The sequence below is a fragment of the Bos indicus genome, chromosome 7 (assembly GCF_029378745.1).
Source record: "Bos indicus isolate NIAB-ARS_2022 breed Sahiwal x Tharparkar chromosome 7, NIAB-ARS_B.indTharparkar_mat_pri_1.0, whole genome shotgun sequence".
In the NCBI taxonomy this organism is placed as follows: Eukaryota; Metazoa; Chordata; class Mammalia; order Artiodactyla; family Bovidae; genus Bos; species Bos indicus.
Genome location: NC_091766.1, coordinates 74947792 through 74971246, shown reverse-complemented (window position 1 = coordinate 74971246; position 23455 = coordinate 74947792). Strand labels below are relative to the sequence as shown.

Sequence of the window (23455 nt, the reverse complement as noted above, 5' to 3'; positions counted from 1 at the left end):
CAGTGAGGTAATTTTGCTCTAAATCTGCTTTAGCAGCATTCTACAAGTTTTGATATATTGTGTCTTCATTTTCAATCTATTCAAAATAGTTTCTATTTTCCTTTCAGATTTATTCTTTGACCAATATCTCATTTAGTAGTGTGATAATTGATTTCCAACTATTTATGGATTTTCCAGAGACTTATGTTATTGACTTCTAATTCAATTCCATTGTCAATGGACAACACCCTTGGTATGACTGGAATCCATTTAAATTTATAGAGACTGTTTTCATGACCCAGTGTATAAAGTCAATCTTGGCAAATTCTTGTGCTCACTTACAAAATATTCTGCTCGTGTTAGGGGATTTCTGTAAACACCAATTTGATCAAGTTGGTTCAGAATATTTTTTAAATCTTCTATATTCTTTCCAGTTTTCTATTTGTTCTACAATTTGAGGGAGGCTATTGATATATCTATGTAATTAGATTTTTCTATTTCTCGTTGTAAATCTATCAATTTTTTGACTCATGTATTTTCAGACTATCATTGGCTACATAAATGTTTATTTTGGCCTCCTGATGAACTGATTCATTTATCATTATCACATGAAACATATTCTTGGTAATATTCTTTGCTAAGAAATCTATTTTGTCTGATATTAATACAGCCACTCTAGTTTCTGTTTTCAATCTGTTAGCATAATCTTGGCACATCATCTTGTGTGTGTGTGTGTGTGTGGTAAGAACATTTAACAAATTTACCCTCTAGAAAATTTTAAAGTGTAAAATACAGTATTTTAATTATAGGTATGATGTTGTAGAGCAGGTCTCTAGAACTTACCTTACACAACTGAGACTTTATGCCTGTTAATTAGCAACTCATTTCCTCATTTCCATGATGGATGGTTGGATGGCATCATTGACTCAATGGACATGAGTAAGCAAGCTTGGGGAGATGGTGAAGGACAGGGAAGCCTGGCATGTTGCAGTCCATGAGGCTGCAAAGAGTCGGACACGACTGAGTGACGGAACAGCAACATTTCCTCTGCCACCCAGGCCCTGACAACCACCACTGTACTCTTTGCTTCAGTGATTCTGGATATTTTAGATACCTCATGTTAAGTGGAATCATGCAGTTTCTGTCCTCTGGTGTTTGGCTACGTTTACTTGGCATAATCTTCTCAAGGTTCATCCATTTTTTGCACGTGGCAGGATTTCCTTCTTTCTAAAGGCTTTATAATATTCCACTACAGGTATATTACCACATTTTGTTCATCCATTCCCACATCTTAGCTATTGTGAATAACAATGCAATAAACATGGAGGTGTAAATATCTCTTTGAGATTCCAATTTCAATTACTTGGGATAAATATACATAAGTGAGATTGCTGGACATTGGCTTCCCTGGTGGCTCAGTCGGTAAAGTCTGCCTGCAATGCAGGAGACTTGGGTTTGATCCCTCGGTCGGGAAGATACAACCCACTACAGTATCCAGCTCCAGAGGAGCCTGGTGGGCTACTGTCCATTGGGTCACAAAGAGTCGGGCACAACTGAGTGACTTTCATGGTAGTTCCATTTTTAATTTTTTTTGAGAAAGTTCCATCATACTTTCCATAGTGTTGCACCATTTTAAATTTCCAACAGTGTGTAACACTTCCTTGCCCACACTTGTTAGGCAGAAACTTTTTTAGTTGGATGCAGTCCTACTTGTCCATTTTTGTTTTTCTTGACTAACCTTTGGAATCACAACCAAGAAATCGCGGCTAAGACCAATGTCATAAAAGTGTTTTCCATGGTTTGTTACGGTAGTTTTAGTTTAAGGTTTTACGTTTAAGCCTTTAATCCTTTTTGAGTTGATTTTTGTGTATAGTGTAAGGTAAGGTTCCAATTTCATTCTTTTGCATTTGGATATACAATTTTCCCAACGTTATTTGTTGGAGAGACTATTGTTTCCCCATTTCCAAAGGGAATCTGTCTCCGTACTGTTGTTGAATTAGGGTGTTTGTCAGGGGGAGGGACTAGGTCTTCCTATCCCTTTAGCTTGGTGTATCTTTTAACATCCTTGTATTTTTCACCTTATTTCTGTCATTATACATGAAGTGCTTTTTTGTAGGCAGCATATAGTCATCTTGCTTTGTAATCCAATTTGATCATTTCTGCATTTTAATTGAAGTAAAGACCATTTACATTAATATGACTGTCAATATGATTAAATTTAATTATATTAATTTCTTTTTGACTCATCTGTTGTTTTCCTTTTTTTCTGCCTTTTGAATTGACTCTTTATATGTTGACTTATTGACAAGTGCTTTATTTTAGTGATTGTATTAGGGTTTATAGTATGTATTATTAAGTTACCACAGTCTGTCTTCAAGTAACATTATTCTACTTTACATATAGTATAAAGAACTTGCAATCATATTCTTCCATTTTTCTCCTCCTAGGCTTTGAGCTATTGCTGTCATTATGTAATTTAAAATATGTCTAAACTACAGACCATACTCTTGCTGTTCTTTTTAACAGTCAATTATATTTTAAAGAGACTAATAAGTTTTTTTTATGTCTGAAAATAATTTTTCATCCTTGCTTCTGAAAACTATTTTTGTTGAGATAGTTTTAGGTTGACAATTTTTCTTTATCACTGCTTTTCAGCAGTTGTGATGTTTCATATTTATTGTTCCTAGGGTTCTAGTTTTCCTATTTGGAAACGTTTCCACCATTACTTCTTCAGAAGTGATTTTTCTGTCCCCTCCTTCCCTCCTCTGGGAACTCTGATTACATATATGTTAGGCTGCTTGAAGTTGTCCCAGAGTACATTGGTGTTCTGCTCGTTTTTTGAACCTCATTTCTGTGTTTCATTTTGGATAGTGCCTATTGCTATGTTTTCAAGTTCACTAATCTTTCCTTTTGCAATGCCTTCTCTCTGTACTCCCATTGAGGGTTTTTTTTTTTTTTTTCTTATATACTGTAGTTCTTATCTCTACAAGTTCAATTTGGATTCTTTTTTAATGTTAAATATCTTCACTAAGTTTTGATATATGTGGCATATATAAAATAGCCATTGTGATGTTCTCTGATAATTCAGTTCTGGGTTGATTGAATCTTCTCTTCAGGAGATGATGTTTCCTGCCTCTCTGCATGTCTAGTGATCTTTTGATTGGATGTTAAGAAACTGTAAAACTTACATTCTTGGGTGCTTGACATTGTTATAAACCTATGCAGTTTCTTGAGCTTTGTTCCAAAATTGTAATCATTTTCTTAGAAAGGATCGATCCTCTTGGGTTTTCCTTTTTTAAGATTTGTTAAGTGGTACCAGAGTGCTCACTTTAGGACTAATTATTCCCCAGTACTGAACCCTTCTGCATATCCTAGTCAGTTCCCTATAAATCATGAGGTTTTCAAGTTAGGCTGGTGGGAACAGGCAGTATTTCTAGCCTGTGTGAGCTTTGAGCATTTGAGCACTGTTACTTTTAATTTCGGGGGATGGTTCTTCCCCAGGCTTCAGGAAGTTTCCTCATATGCCTACCTAGTCAGTATGCAGGTGATTCCTTGAGGGACCCTTTGTGTATCTCCACAATTCTCTCCTGCAATTTGGCCTTTCAGTACTCTGTCCTGCAGTCTCCAGTATCTTTGGTCTCCCCAGCAGATCTCACTTCGGGCTTTTCAACTCGGTTAGTTGGCTGGGCTTTGCCTGGGTTTCCCTTTTATGTATGTTTGCAAACTCTCTCAAGGCTGTAAACATGGATGAATTGTAGGATTCACCTTGATTTTCCCCATGTCTTAGGGATTTTTTTTTTTAATGTTTAACATCATGAAAATCATTCTTTTATATATTTTGTCTTTCTTGGAGAGTTTTAGGGTGCACGTGCATGCGTGTGTGTGTGTGTGTGTAGGGTGGGAGGAGCAATAAATCTGATCCATGTTACTTCATCTTGGCTAAAAGCAGAAATCTTGAATGATTCCATTTTATTTGACAGTTTTTCTAATTTCTACATTTCCTTTGAACTTAACTATGTATTAAGATCTAATAAAATAATTTATTAAGAAAAGTTATCCTGATTAAAATAGTCGCTGTTGGTCCATCAATGGGGAAACATGACAAAAAGGTGGCTTATAATATACCAACTGTGTAGATCAGGTATTTTAGGTGGAGAATGACCACTTTCTAAGTAGTATACTATTAATACCATTAGTGGTTCTGCAAACAATATGGGGAGAGGAGGGCAGGGACAATAAATGCACCTTAAATAGAAGCATTAAGTGATTTCATATAATACAAGTTGTATAATTGGGTCAGTGACTTAACATGTAATTTTATTTCATGATACATAAATATTAATCAAACACCCAGGAATCAAACAGATGTTAAGCAGCTAGACGAATTCTCTAAGGAGGTTATGAGCAGCGACTTCCCCAGCAGTCCTGTGGTTATGACTCTGTGGTTCCAATGCAGGAAGCATGGGTTCGATCCCCAGTCAGGAACTAAGATTCCACACTTGGTGTGTGGTGTGGCAAAAAAGAGGTTACAAGCTGAGTTTCTTAGAATTAACTGCTGTTTATGAGAAAAAAAAATCAGATTTCTAGACCAAAACAGATTGTAATTTAAGAGGACTGGGATGGGGTCTAGAAATCTGCAAATTATTAACCAACTCAGTGGCTTTGGTAAGAGATAACTATGGAAAAAAGCTTGCCTCTATTTCTTATTTGAACTGGATAAACGGATGATGGTTGGGACAGAATGAACATTATTAGGAGAATTAAAGTAGAGGCAAGAACAAGCCAAGGTATTTTAGCCTAGCATAAGAGATTCAGACTAGAAAAGGTCTTCAGCATCAAATTAAAAAAAACCTAAGGTTTCAGAATAGGGAAATGATAGTATGAGAATGATTTTTAAAAGACTACTGATTTGATGGGATGAGTGAGCAAAGCTGGAAAGCATCAGAACATTAAGAATGAGATAATAAGGGTGAGCATCAAGGAGGAAGTACTGACTATTGTAACTAGAATGTCAGAGAACACTGGTAAAAACGGTCAAACTTCCTTTCACCTATGTAAGGACAGGAAGTTAGTATTAAATAAGAGTATTAAAAATATTATAAACACAATAGTAAGCAAAATAATAATAATAAAAAACAGTAAGAACAAAATAATCTTCAACAGGTTTTTCAGATGTTTACTTGCATGATTCTTGAAGCTCCACTAAGAGCTCAGGAGCAGTTTGTATTGCCTGGAAGGAGTATTAAACAGCAGTGTTAGTTTTCTAAATTAAAACTAATGCATCGGTCATTATGAATAAAAAGCAGTTTACCTTCTCTAAGGAAGATGAAGCAATACTAGCATTTTATTTATATTTCTTCATTTGCTATTTCAGCCAATTTCAGTTTATTGTCAAAGATAGAGAGATTGTAGTCAAGAGAGAGAGAAAAATGGACTTCTCCGGTAGTATAGTGGATAGATATCCACTTGCCAGTGTAGGGGACACGGGTTCAATCTCTGGTCTAGGAAGATTCGATATGCCAAGGAGCAACTAAGCCTGTGTGCCACAACTACTGAGCCTGTGTTCCGCAACAAAAGAAGCCACCGCAATGAGAAACCCTCACACCGCAGTGAAGAGTAGCCTCCACTCACCACAACTAGGGAAAGGCCAAGAGCGGCAACAAAGACCCAGTGCAGCCAAAAATAAAGGGAATAAGTAAAATGAAAGAAAAAAACAAAAATTTACTTCTCCAAAATTACAAATTGGATGTTTAGGTTACAAAATGTCAAGGGTGTGATAGAGGGATTATTTCTGGTAGGGAGTGGGTATGAGCAAGAATGGCAGACAAGGGGACTTCCCTAGTGGTCTAGTGGCTAAGACTCCACACTCCCTACGCAGGGGCCCTGGGTTCAATCCCTGGTCAGGGAACTAGATCCTACATGCTGCAACTTAAGAGTTTGCATGCCACAACTAAAGATCCTGCGTGTTGCAACTAAGCCACATGGCCAAACAAATAAGTAAATAAATATAAAAAAATAGAGAAAGAAGTATGACAAGTTTTCAAGAAAGATATAAGATATCAGAAACTGTTTACAGATTTTCACAGTTCATAAAGATAGATAACTTGCTCAGTGCTGTGAAAGCAAATCCAAAGGAAGATGACAGTTCTGTATGTTTATTCATTTCTTACCTTCTTTCAATGGAGTTTTGGGAACAAAATTTTCTTTACTTTCATGAAGAAAAGCCTTTGAAGGATCAAAGTGTTTGATACCCAGAACTTTATTCAATTCCTCCTGAAGTTTTGCTTCACTTTGTTTTCTTTTAGTAAGCTGAGCACGGAGTTTTAACACCTCCTATCGTAAGAAAAAATACAGTCCGTAAATAATTATAGAAGATCATGTTGGTGAAATGTGCTACCGACATTACTGACAATTCCACAGTTGCTCTTTTTTCAAACCTTGATGGCAAAAGCCTACTGCATACAGGCTTTCAGACTATAAATTACAAAATGAACAACTATGACAAAGAAGATAACAAGTTATTTAAATCTTCCTGTCCCTCTATAGGTACAAAGTTGTATTTCTGATAAAAGTTCAATACCAAATTAAATGCTGAGATTCACTACTGGCGAGACAGCATGAGAAGCTCTGATGACTTGCTCCCTAGTGACATAAAAAAATTACCAAAAAAGCAGCTACTTAAAGCCTCTATAAATAGCCTTAAGGTAAAATAGCAAGTGAAGAAACAATTCAAGCAGATCCACAAAAGTGCTTTTTGTTTTTTAAAAAAGGCAATGTCCTGTTGTGTTTGAACCAATCCTGTTCCCTCTCACCCTAGTCCTTGCTTAGCAAAGCAGAGACTCCACATCAGACCTCTGCAGACCGGAGGAGAGGGTTCCTTCCTCTCCCTGCTCCCAGTCAGAGGCTTCTCCTGCCAAGAGGAGCAGGATGTCAGCATCTCTCATCTTGCCCCTAGCCTCTTCCTTGATCTGAACCACAGAAAATGTGGCTGAGAGGTGTATGTGTAGGTCTTTTCTTTCAAGAAACCAAGGTGCAGAGTGCTGAAAATACCCAGACCCTGATCACCCTTTACCTGGCTCATGAGATGATGGTTCCAAGCCAACAGAGGCAAAGTGAGAGACCCTCGGATTGCTCATCTCCCTCTCCCCAAGTCTACTAAACATCCAGCTACAGGGACATAGGTGTCACTCAGAGGAAAGCTTGCCATTGTTCCCAAATCCAGATCTGAAGCCTTGTCTCAGAAATTATGACTAGGAGGAGAACACAGAGCTCCTAATTTATTCCCAGAGATAGTGACTTCACTTACAACAGAGCTTAGAGCACTTCAAGCTGAAGGGTGCCCTTAAGAACAGTAGAGGCTGTGTGGTGCAAGGGAATGGGAAGTGATTAAAAACTGGGCTAAACTGTAAGCTGACTAGTTTGTAGAAGAGAAGTGTTGAATAAGACAGGTGGGAGGAGCCCTCCTGTAGCCAGAACAAAGCCAATCACTGAACTAAAACACAGTTCCAACAAAGGAACCAGAATTAGATTGGATTAATCTGTAGAGTTAGAACTGGACATGGAACAACAGGCTGGTTCCAAATAGGAAAAGGAGTACGTCAAGGCTGTATATTGTCACCCTGTTTATTTAACTTCTATGCAGAGTACATCATGAGAAATGCTAGACTGGAAGAAGCACAAGCTGGAATCAAGATTGCCAGGAGAAATATCAATAACCTCAGATATGCAGATGACACCACCCTTATGGCAGAAAGTGAAGAGGAACTAAAAAGCCTCTTGATGAAGGTGAAAGAGGAGAGTGAAAAAGTTGGCTTAAAGCTCAACATTCAGAAAACTGAAGATCATGGCATCTGGTCCCATCACTTCATGGCAAATAGATGCGGAAACAGTGGAAACAGTGTCAGACTTTATTTTTGGGGGCTCCAAAATCACTGCAGATGGTGACTGCAGCCATGAAATTAAAAGGCGCTTATTCCTTGGAAGGAAAGTTATGACCAACCTAGATAGCATATTCAAAAGCAGAGACATTACTTTGCCAACAAAGGTTCATCTAGTCAAGGCTATGGTTTTTCCTGTGGTCACGTATGGATGTGAGAGTTGGACTGTGAAGAAAGCTGAGCACCAAAGTATTGATGCTTTTGAACTGTGGTGTTGGAGAAGACTCTTGAGAGTCCCTTGGACTGCAAGGAAATCCAACCAGTCCATTCTGAAGGAGATCAGCCCTGGGATTTCTTTGGAAGGAATGATGTTAAAGCTGAAACTCCAGTACTTTGGCCACCTCATGTGAAGAGTTGACTCATTGGAAAAGACTCTGTTGCTGGGAGGGATTGGGGGCAGGAGGAGAAGGGGACGACAGAGGATGAGATGGCTGGATGGCATCACTGACTCGATGGATGTGAGTCTGAGTGAACTCTGGGAGTTGGTGATGGACAGGGAGGCCTGGCGTGCCTTGACTCATGGGGTCGCAAAGAGTCGGACTCGACTGAGAGACTGAACTGAACTGAATCTGTAGAGGAATTTATGACCTGGGGCAATGTTGAAAATAACAGGGGGATAAGCCAGCAACTATGTGTGATCAGGGAGAGAAGGAGGCAGCCTTACCCAAACCAGCGTCATCTCAGGGTGACTGTGTACACACCCCAAACTGAACCTCCCTCAGAAGCAACATCAGAGGCACAAACTAGTGGGGGATGGGGAGGATGAACAGACTTCACTAAAAAAGAAATTAACAACATAGTTGCAAGGGGAGGGCAGTACCCAGAGGTGCTACAATATATTGTCTAAAACATCCATTTTCTAACCGAAAAATTACAAAGTACGCAAACAGGAAAGCATGATTTATATACTGGGGAAAAGCAGGCAACAACTGCCCAAGAGAGTAACCCAGTATCAAATTTATCCAAAAAAGGGTTTAAAGCCATTATAAACATTTGAAGTGAAGGAACTTAAAAAAAAAAAGGGAGTAGACTCAAATTCCTACAAACAGAAATGAAAGAGGGGCCATTGCTACTGATATTATCAAAATAAAAAGGAATGTAAGGGAATATGGCACACAATTGTGAATCAACACATCAGAAAATGAAATGGACATATTCCTAGAAAGACACAAACTACTGAAAGTGTCTCAAGAAGAAATAGTCAATCCGAGGTAGGACTGTATTGCTATAAACTTCCCTGTAAGAACTGCTTTTGCTGCATCCCATAGGTTTTGAGTTGAAATAGTCAATCTGAATAGACCTATTATAACAAGTGAAGAGATTAAATTATTGATCAAAAACCATCCACAGAGAAAAGTCCAGGTCCAGATGCCTTCACCACTGAATTCCACTACACATTCAGTAAAGAATTAATATCAATAATTCACGAACTATTCCATAAATAGAAAAGGTGAAACACTTGCCAACTCATTTTATGAAGTCAGTATTACCCTGATCAAAGAAAAACCACCCACCCCAGTATCAACAAAAGTAAACGTGACTTTACAAACCGATTTGAGATTGCTATTTTCATCTTTCAATTTCACAACATGCTTGATTTTCTGCTTTAGATTCTGATGACCCAATAATTTGGCATATGAATCTCTTAGATTATTTAGTTGTTCCTGAGCCGCACCATGTTCATTCAACAAAGCCTGTTTCTCTGCTTCAAATGCATCCAGTTGTAGCTGAAAAAGATTTTTTTGTGAAGTTAAGACTTAAAACTATTAAATCCTACTTAACTCGTATTAACTACAAGGAAAATAAAATGAAAGAAAGTAAAAAGGCAAGACAGGACTTCCCTGGTGGTCCAGTGGCTAAGACTGCAGAAGACTGCAGGCTCCCAGTGCAGGGGAGCCAGGTTTGATCCCTGGTTGGGGAACTAGATCCCACATGCTGCAATTAAGACCCGGTGCAGCCAAATAAGTAAATAAATATTTAAACAAGAAACTCAACAACCACCACAACAAAAAAGGCAAAAAACAAAAATATATTATATTGACTTACTCTTAGGGCTCTCCATAAATTGTCTTTTTTTAAAATAAAAAGTTATTTTTCATTTCAAAGATCAATGAAACAGAAAGAAAGAAACAATGAAAAGACCTCCTAGCTGGGCTAATCTGTATTACCACAACATATTATAACCAATACTGTCTTCTGACTCTAAGTACCCAGATTTGCATTTATCCTTTAAGCGTTAATTAGAGGAACATTGAGAAAGATCATAAAAAAATAAGTGTCATAAATTTACATAGATTATCAAAAGTTCATATCAGGAGAACCTTCTAAGGTATTAACTTTTAAGAACCTCATTAAGGGGTAATATTTAGGCCTATAAAGCCTATATTAAAAATGTATGCATAATAATGTAGTAACATCTATAATAAACCTTCTGTAATAGGAAGTTAAACTGGCAGCAAAATGATCTTTCAGAAGAACCATGTCACTGCCATGACTGTGATACGGAACAATACGAATTCTCAAATACAAATAAGTTAAGTCCTAATTAACAGACCTGAAAAGGCTTCGTCTTATTATATAATTCTTCATAGAGGAGACGCCACTTATTCATTTCCTCAGTTAATTCTGCTATTGAGTTTTCTTTTCCAGCTTTTCTGTAAGGGAAAATTAAATTAAAAACCACAGTGTACTAGAAAAAATAACTTGAGACGCATGGCATTTTAGTTTTCAACCTAGATTACCTTGCTTTTTCCTCTTCCAGTTGTTTCTTAAAGTCTTCGCTTTGTTGCTTGAGTTGGTTCTGCAAATCAGATATTCTTTTAAGAGAAGAAACTGTAATTTCTTTCATTTCTGCTTCTTTAAGTGCTGATTTGGTCTGCAGATCTAGAAGCATCCTTGGGTTTGAGAGAGAAGAGTCCATTAAGAAAGTTATAGCCATTTAAATTACCTTTTTTAAAAAAAGAATCTCAAAGAACTGTTAAGAATTATACTTTTTAAACTGTGTAAATTCATAATTCACCATTGAAGATCACCCAAAGCAAGCCATGGGACTACAGTTTTCTGCATCACTTAGTAGCTGGCTTGCAGCAACATCCAATTGTCCTAATGGTTCTAAGACCACAGGTGTGGGTAGGTTTTATTTCTCCTACATACCTTGCATATTCTTGATTTGAGTTCTCAGTGGCCAATACTTGATCTCGGACATCCTCTGCACTTTGCTCAGCCTTGGCCAATTTTTCCTTAAGTGATTCGTTCTGCACCTTAAGATCTTTTAGCTCACTTGCTGTTGAGGCTTTATAGCTTATTTTTTAAAAAACAAGGTTAAAGGATTTTTCTAACATATGCATGACAAATCTATAGCTGATTGGTTTATATTTTATACACTTTTAGGTAAAACAAACAAAACCTTATGTATTTTCACATTTGCACAGGTAAGAATTCAATGTTTTGAAATCAAGTTAATACTAAACACGAACTTATATGACATACGCAGTTCCTTTAAAGAAAAGAGTCAAGTGCCTAGTATGGGCGGAATCTATGAACAAAGATAAAAAGAAATCAACTACCAAACATGGAAATTACCTCAAAACAAAAACCCCACACAATCCCTCTACCTACTGTCATACTTTATTATCTTGCGGGTGATAGAAAAAAATGCCTCTTCAGGTTGTTGCAAAATAAAAGGAAAAATAACTACATAATTAACTTTGTTCTAAGTGTTTTAAAGGCAAACTATAGAACATGTTAGCTGATAAAACTGGAGAACCTACATTTTGCTTCATGATTCAGAAAAGGCTTTTCTGAGGAATTTACAATTAAGTTGAGGTGTGAAAGTGAAGAAGAACTAAAAAGCCTCTTGATGAAAGTGAAAGTGGAGAGTGAAAAAGTTGACTTAAAGCTCAACATTCAGAGAACGAAGATCATGGCATCCGGTCCCATCACTTCATGGGAAATAGATGGGGAAACAGTGTCAGACTTTATTTTTCTGGGCTCTAAAATCACTACAGATGGTGACTGCAACCATGAAATTAGAAGACCCTTACTCCTTGGAAGGAAAGTTATGACCAACCTAGATAGCATATTCAAAAGCAGAGACATTACTTTGCCAACAAAGGTCCGTGTAGTCAAGGCTATGGTTTCTCCAGTGGTCATGTATGGATGCGAGAGTTGGACTGTGAAGAAAGCTGAGCGCCAAAGAATTGATGCCTTTGAACTGTGGTGTTGGAGAAGACCCTTGAGAGTCCCTTGGACTGCAAGGAGATCCAACCAGTCCATTCTGAAGGAGATCAGCCCTGGGATTTCTTTGGAAGGAATGATGCTAAAGCTGAAACTCCAGTACTTTGGCCACCTCATGTGAAGAGTTGACTCATTGGAAAAGACTCTGATGCTGGGAGGGATTGGGGGAAGGAGGAGAAGGGGACAACAGAGGATGAGATGGCTGGATGGCATCACTGATTCGATGGACATGAGTCTGAGTGAACTCCGGGAGTTGGTGATGGACAGGGAGGCCTGGTGTGCCTCGATTCATGGGGTTGAAAAGAGTCAGACACGACTGAGCGACTGAACTGAACTGAACTGAGGTGTGATGGATAAGAAGGATTTAGCGAGCCAATTGGGGAAAGTATTTCAGAGGGCAAAGATGCGTATGTGCTCGGAGGCAGGTAGAACACAGTCCACTAAGAGCTGGGACTGGGGCTTGCCTGGTGGCTCAGTGGTAAAGAATCCGCCTGTCAAGCCAGAGACATGGGTTCAATCCCCAGTCTGAGGAAGACCCCACATGCTGTGGAGCAACTAAGCCTGTGCGCCACAACTACTGAGCCTGTGTTGTTAACTATTGAACTCAAGTGCCCTAGAGCCCACGCTCCTCAACAAGAAAAGCCACCTCATTGATAAGCCCGCGCACCAGAGTTAGAGAGCAGCCCCCACTCACTGCAACTAGAGAAAAGCCCGCAGAGCAATGAAGACCTAGCATAGCCAAATACAAATAAATAAAATACTAAGCATAAGAAAAAAAAGAGCTGTGACAAGAGTCTAACGAACAAGAGAGGCCAAAGAAAAAAAAAAAAAAAGAACAAGAGAGGCAGGAGCAGAAGCAAGAGGCATGAGTCCTTACTGGTGGGGCACAGTGGGCTTACCTGAATGATAAAGAACATACTTCAAAGGTCTCTTAAGTAAGTGTGTAAATTATTCCAGAGATATGCAGAGAACTGACTGGGGAGGGCCAGGAACGCTGAACTGGAGGATTAACCAGAGGATGATTATTTTTCAGCCCAGATGAGTGCTAAGGGAGGATTGGACCAAGGAATTGGCAAAAGAAAAATGTGAGATCTCTTTTGGAGGCAGAATGGGAAAACTCAAGAAAGAGATTGAATGTTGGGAGAAAGGGAGAGAAGATGATTATGATGACTCAAGACTTACGGAAGGAGAAACTCAGAAGATGGAGATGTCACCGACTGTGATCAACAAGAATGAGAGACGAGAGGGACAAAGGGAGACAAAGATGATCTAGAGTTGTTTTGGTGGGGTTAATACCAGACAACAGTGAGAGATCTACTTGAAGTCAAGTAGGCAGCTGAATATATGAGTAGGGGATGAAGGGAGAGGTCTGGTCTGAAGAAATAAATTTTAATGCTACTCGCATACTAATGGTGACTGACATCACAGAATGCCTCTAAAGGCACTAGTTTTCAAAGTATCAAGAAGGAAAATTTCTTTCCAGAGTTGTGAACAGCACTAAAAATTATATATGTATACAGATATATATAGTTGTTGTTCAGTTGCTCAGTAGTGTCCAACTGTTTGTGACCCCATGGACTGTAGCACACCAGGCTTCCCTGTCCTTTACCATTTCCAGGAGCTTGCTCAAACTCATGTCCATTGAATCAGAGATGCCATCCAATCATCTTGTCCTCTGTTGTCCCCTTCTCCTACCCTCAATCATTCCCACATCACAGTCTCTTCTAATGAGTTGGCTCTTCATATCAGGTGGCCAAAGTATTGGCGCTTCAGCTTCAGTATCAGTTCTTCCAAAGAATATTCAAGGTTGGTTTCCTTCAGGATTTACTGGATCTTCTTGCAGTCTAAGAGACTCTCAAGAGTCTTTTCCAACACCACAGTTCAAAAGCATCAATTCTTCAGTGCTCAGCCTTCTTTATGGTCCAACTCACATATTCATACATGACTACTGGAAAACCACAGCTTTGACTACACAGATCTTTTTTGGCAAAGTAATGTTTCTGCTTTTTAATATGCTGTCTAGGTTTGTCATATGTATATTAATTATACATATGCTGACATATAAAAATTAAAATATATAGGGACTTCCCCAGTAGGCCAGTGGTTAAGACTCTGCTTCCACTGTAGGGGGATTGAGTTTGATCCCTGGTTGGGGAACTAAAATTCCTTATGTCACACAGCATGGCCAAAAATTCAAAAAACAAAACAAAATATATATATATACACACACACATACATGTACATATACACACACACACACACACATACATATATATATGCTATGTATGTCAAAATATATCAGATGCAGGAACACATCAGAGAGATTAGAAGGTACTAGTTAATGAATGGGTATTAGGCAGTTGATTATCCATATGGAAAAAGAAATATTAATTTTATCCCTTTATCACTACACATACAGAAATCAGTTCTAGGTGGAAAAATGAAAAGTGCAATTTTGAAACTTAGAAAAAAAAAAGGTGAATATCTTTAAGTTCTTAGGATAGAAAGAAGTTTTTGTATGTAAAAGTGTTCACATAAAACTCTATAAGTTTAACAACACTAAAATCAAGAATTGCCATTCATCACAGGAAACCATAAAGAAAATGAAAAGACAAGCCACACTCTGTAAGATATCTACCTCCCATATTGCTGATAAAAACCCTACAAATCAACCAAGAAATGATAATGCTCTAGAGAAATGAATAAAAGTCATATATAAGCTTTTTACAGAAAAGGAAAAATGAATTATCCACAAGAAGAGGTCCTTTTACATTTAGTATACTGGCAAAATTTATGAAGTCTAACAAGCTTCAGAGAGGAGGTAGATCAATGGGAACTCATATATCACTAGTGGGAGTGTAGATTTTCACCTCCCCTTTGTAAAATGATTTGGAATTAAATTTTGAAGTTGAACACTCACTTAAATGTGACTTTAGAGTAATTCTTACAGGTATGTAAGAGGAGATCACAGGAATATTCACAGTACTGTTAATAAAATGAAAGAAATGGCAAACAACCCAAAAGCCCAAAGCCAGAATGGATAAATAGTGGTAGACTGATAAGATCAAATATTCTATAACAGAGGATGAGATGGCTGGATGGCATCATCGACTCAATGGACATGAGTTTGAGCAAACTCCAGGAGATAGTGAAGGACAGGGAAGGCTGGTGTGCTGCAGTCCATGAGGTTGCAGAGAGTTGGACATGACTAAGTCCAACTTAGTCATGTTGGACTAAGCTCCAACTATAGTCTCAGGCAATACTGTGATTCAACACTAAAAACATACATAATGCAGAGTGAAAAGGCAAGTCCCAGGATATGGCATATACTACTAGGACATTTTTGGTGAAGTTCTGGAAAAAGCAAAATTAGGTATTATTCATATGGACATACATCATACAATTATACACAGGAAAAAAGCAAGGAAGTAACTGATGTAGATTTTGAGATGGTGTTACCTGCTGCGGGGAGGAATGAAGATGGGACAGTGGAGGATTCATATAGGTCGCAAGCTGTTGAAACTCTTGGTTTATAGGTTGTCTTCTATGAGCTCATGCATGTTAAATTTACCTTTATGATTTAGGATTTCTGTACACATTGTATCTTTTTATTGAATATACTAAAATAGATAAAAGAAGAGCCCTCCATCCAAAATTATATAAAGTAAATACAGTAAGTAAAAATGTTAACATTAATACACTCAGTGTGAGACTGTGTGATGTACTCGTGTTTGTTGTATTATCCTTTGTAATTTGTAGTGCCCTCCAAAATAAACTTTCTTTAAAAAAGGGAAAATAAGTAGACTGGATAGGAAGTAGATACATTATAATATCTATCAAGAAGATGGGCTATGAGATTATATTATAAACTATAAATATAAACTAGTATATATGTGAAGTTGCTCAGTCATGTCCGACTCTTTGCGACCCTGTGGACTGTAGCCCACCAGGCTCCTCCATCCATGGGGTTCTCCAGGCAAGAATACTGGAGTGGATTGCCATTTCCTTCTCCAGGGGATCTTCCCGACCCAGGGATCGAACCCAGGTCTCCCGCGTTGCAGGCAGACACTTTAACCTCTGAGCCACCAGGGAAGCCATATATATGGGATGAATAAACAACTAAGTCCTACTATATAGTATAGGCAACTATATTCAGTATCTTGACATAAACCGTAATGGAAAGGAATAGTTAAAGGAATCTATCTATATATACAGTAGAAATTAACACACTGTAAATCAATTATACTTCAATAAAATAAAGAAAAAAAGATGGGCTATAAACATGAGGAGGATTTGGGGGTAAGAACAGTATTGGGAATGAAAGGTGCAGAAAGAAGTGGGGGGTGAAGGGAGATTTAAAAAGTTGTGTTTTAAAGACGAAGGCACATTAACATGTTCTAATACTGACTGGAAAAATTCTAGAAGAAAGGTTGAAAATTAAGAGATAAGGGATGAATGATGGAAAGAGGTCACTAAAGGTTAAGGAATGAGATACCTCATCTGTAATAGGTGGGAAGAAGATAGGGTGAAAGATGCAGGTACATTTATAGGTTCCATGAAGAGGAAATAAAAGCGTTTGGATTCCTCGTGAGGAAAATGATGACATCAGGAGAGTCAGACAGATGTGTATGAAATCTGAAGTGGGTACCGGGAGAGGGAAATTACTATATATTCTAAGACTACAGGTAACATGAAATGCCCATTTATGATTGGGCATTGTGGAATTTAAAGTAATAACAATTGTTTTATTCATATAGTTTTGCTGACAGATGTCCCTAGGTGAACACCCCTTGCCTGCTCACGTATGTTTGAGAGCAGCCTCCCCATAAAAATACCTTTCAAATTGAGCAGTAACATCTTCCAGGTTCTGCACTGTACTGTTATGTTTTTCTTGCAAAAGCAGGGTGGCCTGAGTATAAGCAGCATTACTTTCCTCCAGTTCAGCTTCTTTCCTAAGAAAAAGGAATGGTTAAAAGATAAGATGCTAACTGCATCTTAATTTAATATACCATTTAATATACCGCTAGCTTAAGAAAGAGACTAGGATGTACCTTCGACACTGTGAATCATATACCCCACATTGGACAGCTTAGATCTACATTCATGATCTATATCTGCTAGCATGTTTATTTACATGCAGCTTCATCTTATCTTTCCCATTCTTATTTTACTTTTGTTTTTATCCTAATTTACTTACTTTTATTTTCATACCATATGTACTTATGTAGGTAGTTTAAACACTTTTGGGGAAGAAATGAGATTAAAAAGACTCTAAGACAGAATCTTGGCAGCATCCAAGACTGAAGAATGTGAAGGATTATAAGTTAAGAAGCTCTTGGGTTGAATAAAATTTAATTCTCTGAATTAGGATATTTAGGGAACACTAGGTAGAGTTAAGGTAACTTTGTTTCTTAAAACGAAGGTCTTTTGAAAAAATAATTACAAGACTATGTAGATTTATTGTGACTATACCAATAACCCACAAAATAAATTACTAATTATTTAAAGACTCAACAACTTATTGAGGAGGCTATTTTGCCTAGACAGAATGGCTTTTAAGTCATCTTTATAACTATAGACTACAAATCTATACAGATTTCAAATATATGAATATTACATATTTCTACAATGGTGACAAACTTTATTTGACAGGCATATGAGCTTATAAGAGGTATTTTAAAGAACACATAGAACTAAAACTATAAGCAGCATTATTCGCTTAAAGGCTAAGTTGGGCACTGAAACAGGATACACAATTATTCAAATTCATTCTGGAATGAGCATAGGATTTTAAAAATACACCCCACAGCTAAAAGCAATTAACTATTACTAAAGGATTTAAAATAAAAATACTTTTTCCTGCTCCCTAGAGGAATCTTGTCAACTTTTTTCTCTGAATCCTGAAATTTCCACACTGGAAAGGATCTTACAAATAATGTCATAAAACTCCTTTATTTTGTATCTAATGAAACAGAAAACAAAAGAAATTAAGACAGTCTTGCTCAGAATCACACATTTAACTAACAGATCTAGTAATAAAATCTTTATCTCCTGACCTTTGAACTGAGTTCTTTGAGTTAGAATAAATGATTATCTCATTTTTCTTTCTGAAATTGACATCATCCACTCAAGTTTCTTAATGTACCTGTTCCCTGAGGCTGGCTGCAGGATGAAACAATCCCCCTAATTACACTTTGGTACTGTTCCCCAAAATGCAGGCATATATAAAAAAATTTGGTGTTTTTTAAAATCACTAACCACTAAAAGAAAATAGAAAAGGGATTAATAAAAAAGCACCTAATAAGAGATAGATACATAGTTGTGATATAAGTGATGATTTTGTAAGGTTATGTCTAGTTACCTTTCTAGAAAATGTTTACTGCTGAGATCCCAAGAATTCAAGTATTTGTTTACAATTTGAACTCAAGAATCAACTTGAATACTGTAAATAAATGTGGAGGGCATATAATGTGAAAACAATATGAAATTAAACGGAAAAAAAGGCACTGGATCTCAGGCTTTCTACTTTTAATGATACATTTTTTTTAATTTCAGGATTTCCTCCAGTTCTGGTTGTTTCTTCCCCATTTTGGTTTTTGATTGCTATTTCTGAAGTGTTTGTGGCTCCCTCTTTGAACTTTAAATAAGAAAAGGGCATGGCTTCTGACTTGGGCTGTCACATACCTTTCTATCTGTACTTCCCGCACATGTACTTTACCTCTCTGTGTCTCTTTCTTATTTGTGGACTTCCCTGGTGGTCCAGTGGTTAAGAATCTGCCTGCTAATGTAGGAGACCATGGGTTCAGTCCCTGGTCTGGGAAGATTTCACATGCTGCAGGGCAACTAAGCCTGTGCGCCACAAGAACTGAGCCTACACTCTGGAGTCTGCATGGCAACTGCGGAGCCCATGTGTTGTAACTACTGAAGCCTGGGTGCCCTAGAGCCCATGAAAGTAGCCCCTGCTCACAACCAGAGAAAGCCTGCATGCAGCAATGAAGACCCAGCACAGTCAAAAGTAAATAAAATTTAAAAAAAAAAAATTTCCTTATTTGTAAAATAATTCCAACCTCACCACTCACGATTGGTATGGGAATCCCAAGAGAATGTACTAGAAAATAACTTTTAATTATAAACATGAAGTCCTATTAATACGAACCCTTTCAGCTTTTCTTTGAGGCGTTTTAGTTCTGCAGCTCTAGATTCTGCTTCCTCTTCCAGTTGCTTAAGCAGGTTTTCAGCTTGTTCCTCCTTTTGCTGTAATTTATCCAGCTCATCCAAGGCCTGCTTTAATTCTCCCTCAAAGAGAGTTCTCTCTTTAATCATTTCTTCTTGAAAAGAACAGAGCTTCTGCTGAAGACCAGAAGATAATTCCTGCATATAGATAGAAAGCCAGCAAAATCATCTGAAAGGTTTTGACAATTTAATAAATAATTAAATTTAATAATCTGTGAGATTTTACTAAGGACAAGAGAGAAGTACAACTAATGAAGTATGGACACTAAACTCAAGAGCCTCTGAGAAACTTTAGAGATTCATATTCATTCTGTCATGGATTATATCCTACCCTCTGTTAAGATTGGGGTAAATGTTATTTCAGTTTTTTTCCTATGCAACACACACTTCTTAGACAACAAAAATTATATTCTACAATTGGCTTTTATCATATATTTTTCTCATATGATACTATATAGAGTATTATGATTCCAATGTTATATAGAAATATTTTAAAGTTATATAAGTAAATAAGAATAAGTAAATACAAGTAAATCACCATTGCAAAAAAAATTCTAACATTACAAAAAAAGGAAAAATTGCCTTTGAGTACTCCCCATTCCAATCAAGATAACCTTTACATTTTGCATTATAAGCCTTATGGTCTTTTTTTATATATGTACATTATTTTAAAACATAAATTAAATACACTGTGTATAAAAAGGTCATTTAAAATATCATAAAAATAGTTGTTGAGGTCTTTTCAAGTCAGTATATACAGATCTACCTAATTCCTTTGTCACTAAAGATTGCCAACAATATAATATTTCACATTAGTTCACATGAGTACTTGCTTGCTTGACTAGTTCTCACCAATATATCATATTACCAAATGTTTTAATTTGTGCCAATCTTGGAAGTGGAAAAAAACACCAAAAGATTTCTTTGATTATTATGACAAGTATAGCATCTTCTCATTTTACAAGCTATCTGAATCTCTACTGCTAAGAATTTTCTATTTCCATCCTATGCCCATTAAAAAAACTTTTTTGTTTAATTAAAAAAATTTTTTTGGCAGCACTGAGAGCCATGCAAGATCTTCATTCCCTGACCAGGGATCAAACCTGTGACCCCTGTAGTGGAAGCTCGGAGTCTTAACCACTGGATCACCAGAATTATTATTATGATTTTTTAATGAACTTCCTGTGTTTCTCATTGATATGTAAAATGTTCATGTAATCTGGATTTCAAAAAGTTACATTTTGTTTTTTGTCTAATTAGACACTCTTTTACCACAGAACTGTAAATGCCTACATAGTAATCTAACACAAGAATGTGCTGAAAAACAAATTAAAACAATTTCCCTATATTGTTTCAACTGTTGCTTAAATTTTTCAAATCATGAATGACTGTGGTAACATCAGTTAAATATGCAGCAAAGACATGATTACTTCCTCAGGATAAGAATCTAAAAGTAGAATTGTTGGATCAAAGGATATATACAATTTAAAGGTTTTCTGATACACAGGGAAATGTATGACATAAGAGAAGCACTAGGCTTTTTTAATATTGTAAACTACCTTCTCTTGTTGCAGAAGTGAATCCATTTGCAATACTTTTTGTTGTAGCTCTTCATGTTCTTGTTTTTCAAGAATAGACCTCTCTTTTAAGCTTTGTATCTCAGAATTTAGATTTTCGTCCCGTTCTCTGTTCCTATTGATGAGGTCTTCTAGAAAAGGAAAAATATTAACAATGGTGTAGTTAGATACTAATATTACCTTTGAAAAACCCAGCTTCCCAGGGTGGTTCAGAGCATAAAGAATCTGCCCACAATGCGGGAGACCCAGGTTCGATCCCTGGGTTGGGAAGGTCCCCTGAAGAAGGGAATGGCAATCCATTCCAATATTCTTGCTTGGAGAATTCCATGGACAGACGACCCTGGTGAGCTATAGTCCATGGGGTCACAAAGAGTCGGACACGACTGAGTGACTAACACACACACACACACACACACACACACACACACATAGAGGTCAAGTACTTCCAAAGAGGGAAAAAAAATTCTGAAGTTCCTGTCATTATTACATATAAAACAGTATATACGTTATATAATAAAATCCTCAAACCTAGCTCTATGTATCTACCAATTTTAAATGGCTACCCAATGAGGAGGTCAAATGTATATATTTCAACCAAGATAAGCAATATAGTCAAATAAACAGATAACAAATATCATAAAAGATAAAAATTCCCAGGCATAAAACAAAATTTTCATTGTTGTTTATGTAATTATTTAAAGTTGCTATAACATATCAGTACTTTTAAAAACTATCATAGGTAGTATTTATCTAAAGAAAATAGTACTATAGACAGTAGAATACCTTTTTCTTCTTCAAGCACCTGGCATTTAGACTTCATGTCTTCTATTTGTTTAGACAATATAGTAATATTTTCCTCAAGAGACTGCTTAAGGCTTAAAACTTCATGATTCTTCTCTTTCAGATTTTCTTCTAACTGGGCAATATCTAGCTTGTATTTTTCCACTTGATCTGATGCACAACTGCATTAAAACAAATTATATTGAGGAGCACATCTATTTAAGCAGAGGCAACATTAAATGAAAAGAGATGAAAATGATGTATTCATCACACTTCAATAAAACAAAGTCCAAAAACTACTCTTCATATTACCTTATTTCTTCAATGTATTCTAAGAGCTTTTCTGTTTCAGATTTTTCATCAATCTTTTCCTTCTCTATTGAAACACTAAAAAAAAAATGCATACATTAATATACACAATAATCATACTTACTCTGTACCAGAGTAAGCATCTCTGGTACAGGGTAAGCCTCATTCTGGTACAGAGTAAGCTTACTCTACAGAGATGCTTACTCTGTGCCAGATACTGTTCTCTCAGGCAGGCTGACTCTAGGTTCTAAACTCCTAACCATTAGTTTGTGTGACCGCTCACGTTGACAATTTATGCAAGTAGGAGGCTCAAGTTTATTGTTTATTTTTTAAGTGAGAAAGCTTTCCAAATATATTCTGACAAAAGGATTATGATGATGAGAGTCTGGATACAGTTATAGATCTGTAACACTCTGAGTGTATTAGAAACCACCTTTCCTGTAGCTTTCTTAGAATCCCCACCCACCACACATACAAAATAGAATTTTGTGTGCTTCAAAGCCTTTCTTCCAGGCTGCCTTTTATTCGGTTACTTATTGACAAAGGGGCAAGGGGCTTTAGTAGATGTCTTACGAAAGGACATATATGAATGGTCAATAAGCACATAAAAAAGATGTCTGACATTAACAGCAACAAATTGAAAACATAGATGATATACTATTTTACATCCACTAGAAAGGCTGAAATCAGACAGGCTGACAAGTATCAGTGCATATATGACTGTCAAGTCGATTCAGTCGTGTCTGACTCTTTGCAACCCTATGGACTATAGCCCACCAGGCTCCTCTGTCCGTGGGATTCTCCAGATAAGAATACTGGAGTGGGTTGCCATGCCTGCCTCCAGGACAAATATTGGTGAGGATATGGAATGAATGGAACCATCATGCATTGTGAAGTGGGAGTGTAAAATTGTATAAACTCTTTGAGCTTTTAAAAAAGCATTACATGGGACTTCCCTGGTGATCCAGTGCCTAAGACTCCATGCTCCCAATAAAGAAGGCCCAGGTTCAATCCCTGGCCCAGGTTAGATCCCACATGTCACAACTAAAGATCCTGCATGCTGCAACTAAGACATGGCACAGCCAAATAAATAAATAAACAACAAAACAAACAACATAGAAAACATACGTGCATATTATGACCTTGAAATTCCACTCCTAGATACTTACTCAGAGAAACAAAAACCTTTGTCTACAAAAAGGTAAATATAGTAGTCTTATTGACAATAGTCAAAAATTGGAAACCCAAGTACTGATCAATAGGAGAGTAATGAACAAATGGAGGTATATTCGTATAGTGGAATACTACTCAGAAATGAAAGAAACATGTAATACACACAATATGGATGAATCTTGACTCTGCACTTTCAATACAAAGCGCATGGGTTTGAGACCTGGTCAGGGA

The 23455-nt window shown here is 37.1% G+C and overlaps 1 protein-coding gene across 2 annotated transcripts in view; it reads right to left on the bottom strand.

The window, feature by feature from the left end:
* Positions 1–4275: 4275 nt before the first annotated feature.
* The window catches only part of HMMR (hyaluronan mediated motility receptor), a 33485-nt gene continuing 14305 nt past the window's right edge, over positions 4276–23455 (bottom strand). For both annotated transcript variants that reach the window (XM_019965359.2, XM_019965361.2), the window contains exons 8-18: positions 22055–22129; positions 21746–21924; positions 20945–21093; positions 19309–19523; positions 16988–17104; positions 11070–11216; positions 10658–10810; positions 10471–10570; positions 9467–9643; positions 6150–6312; positions 4276–5209 (exon numbers count right to left, since the gene is read on the bottom strand). In XM_019965359.2, the coding sequence (XP_019820918.2) occupies positions 5190–5209; positions 6150–6312; positions 9467–9643; positions 10471–10570; positions 10658–10810; positions 11070–11216; positions 16988–17104; positions 19309–19523; positions 20945–21093; positions 21746–21924; positions 22055–22129 (1495 nt within the window). In that variant the 3' untranslated portion in view covers positions 4276–5189. The remainder of the gene's footprint in view (positions 5210–6149; positions 6313–9466; positions 9644–10470; positions 10571–10657; positions 10811–11069; positions 11217–16987; positions 17105–19308; positions 19524–20944; positions 21094–21745; positions 21925–22054; positions 22130–23455) is intronic.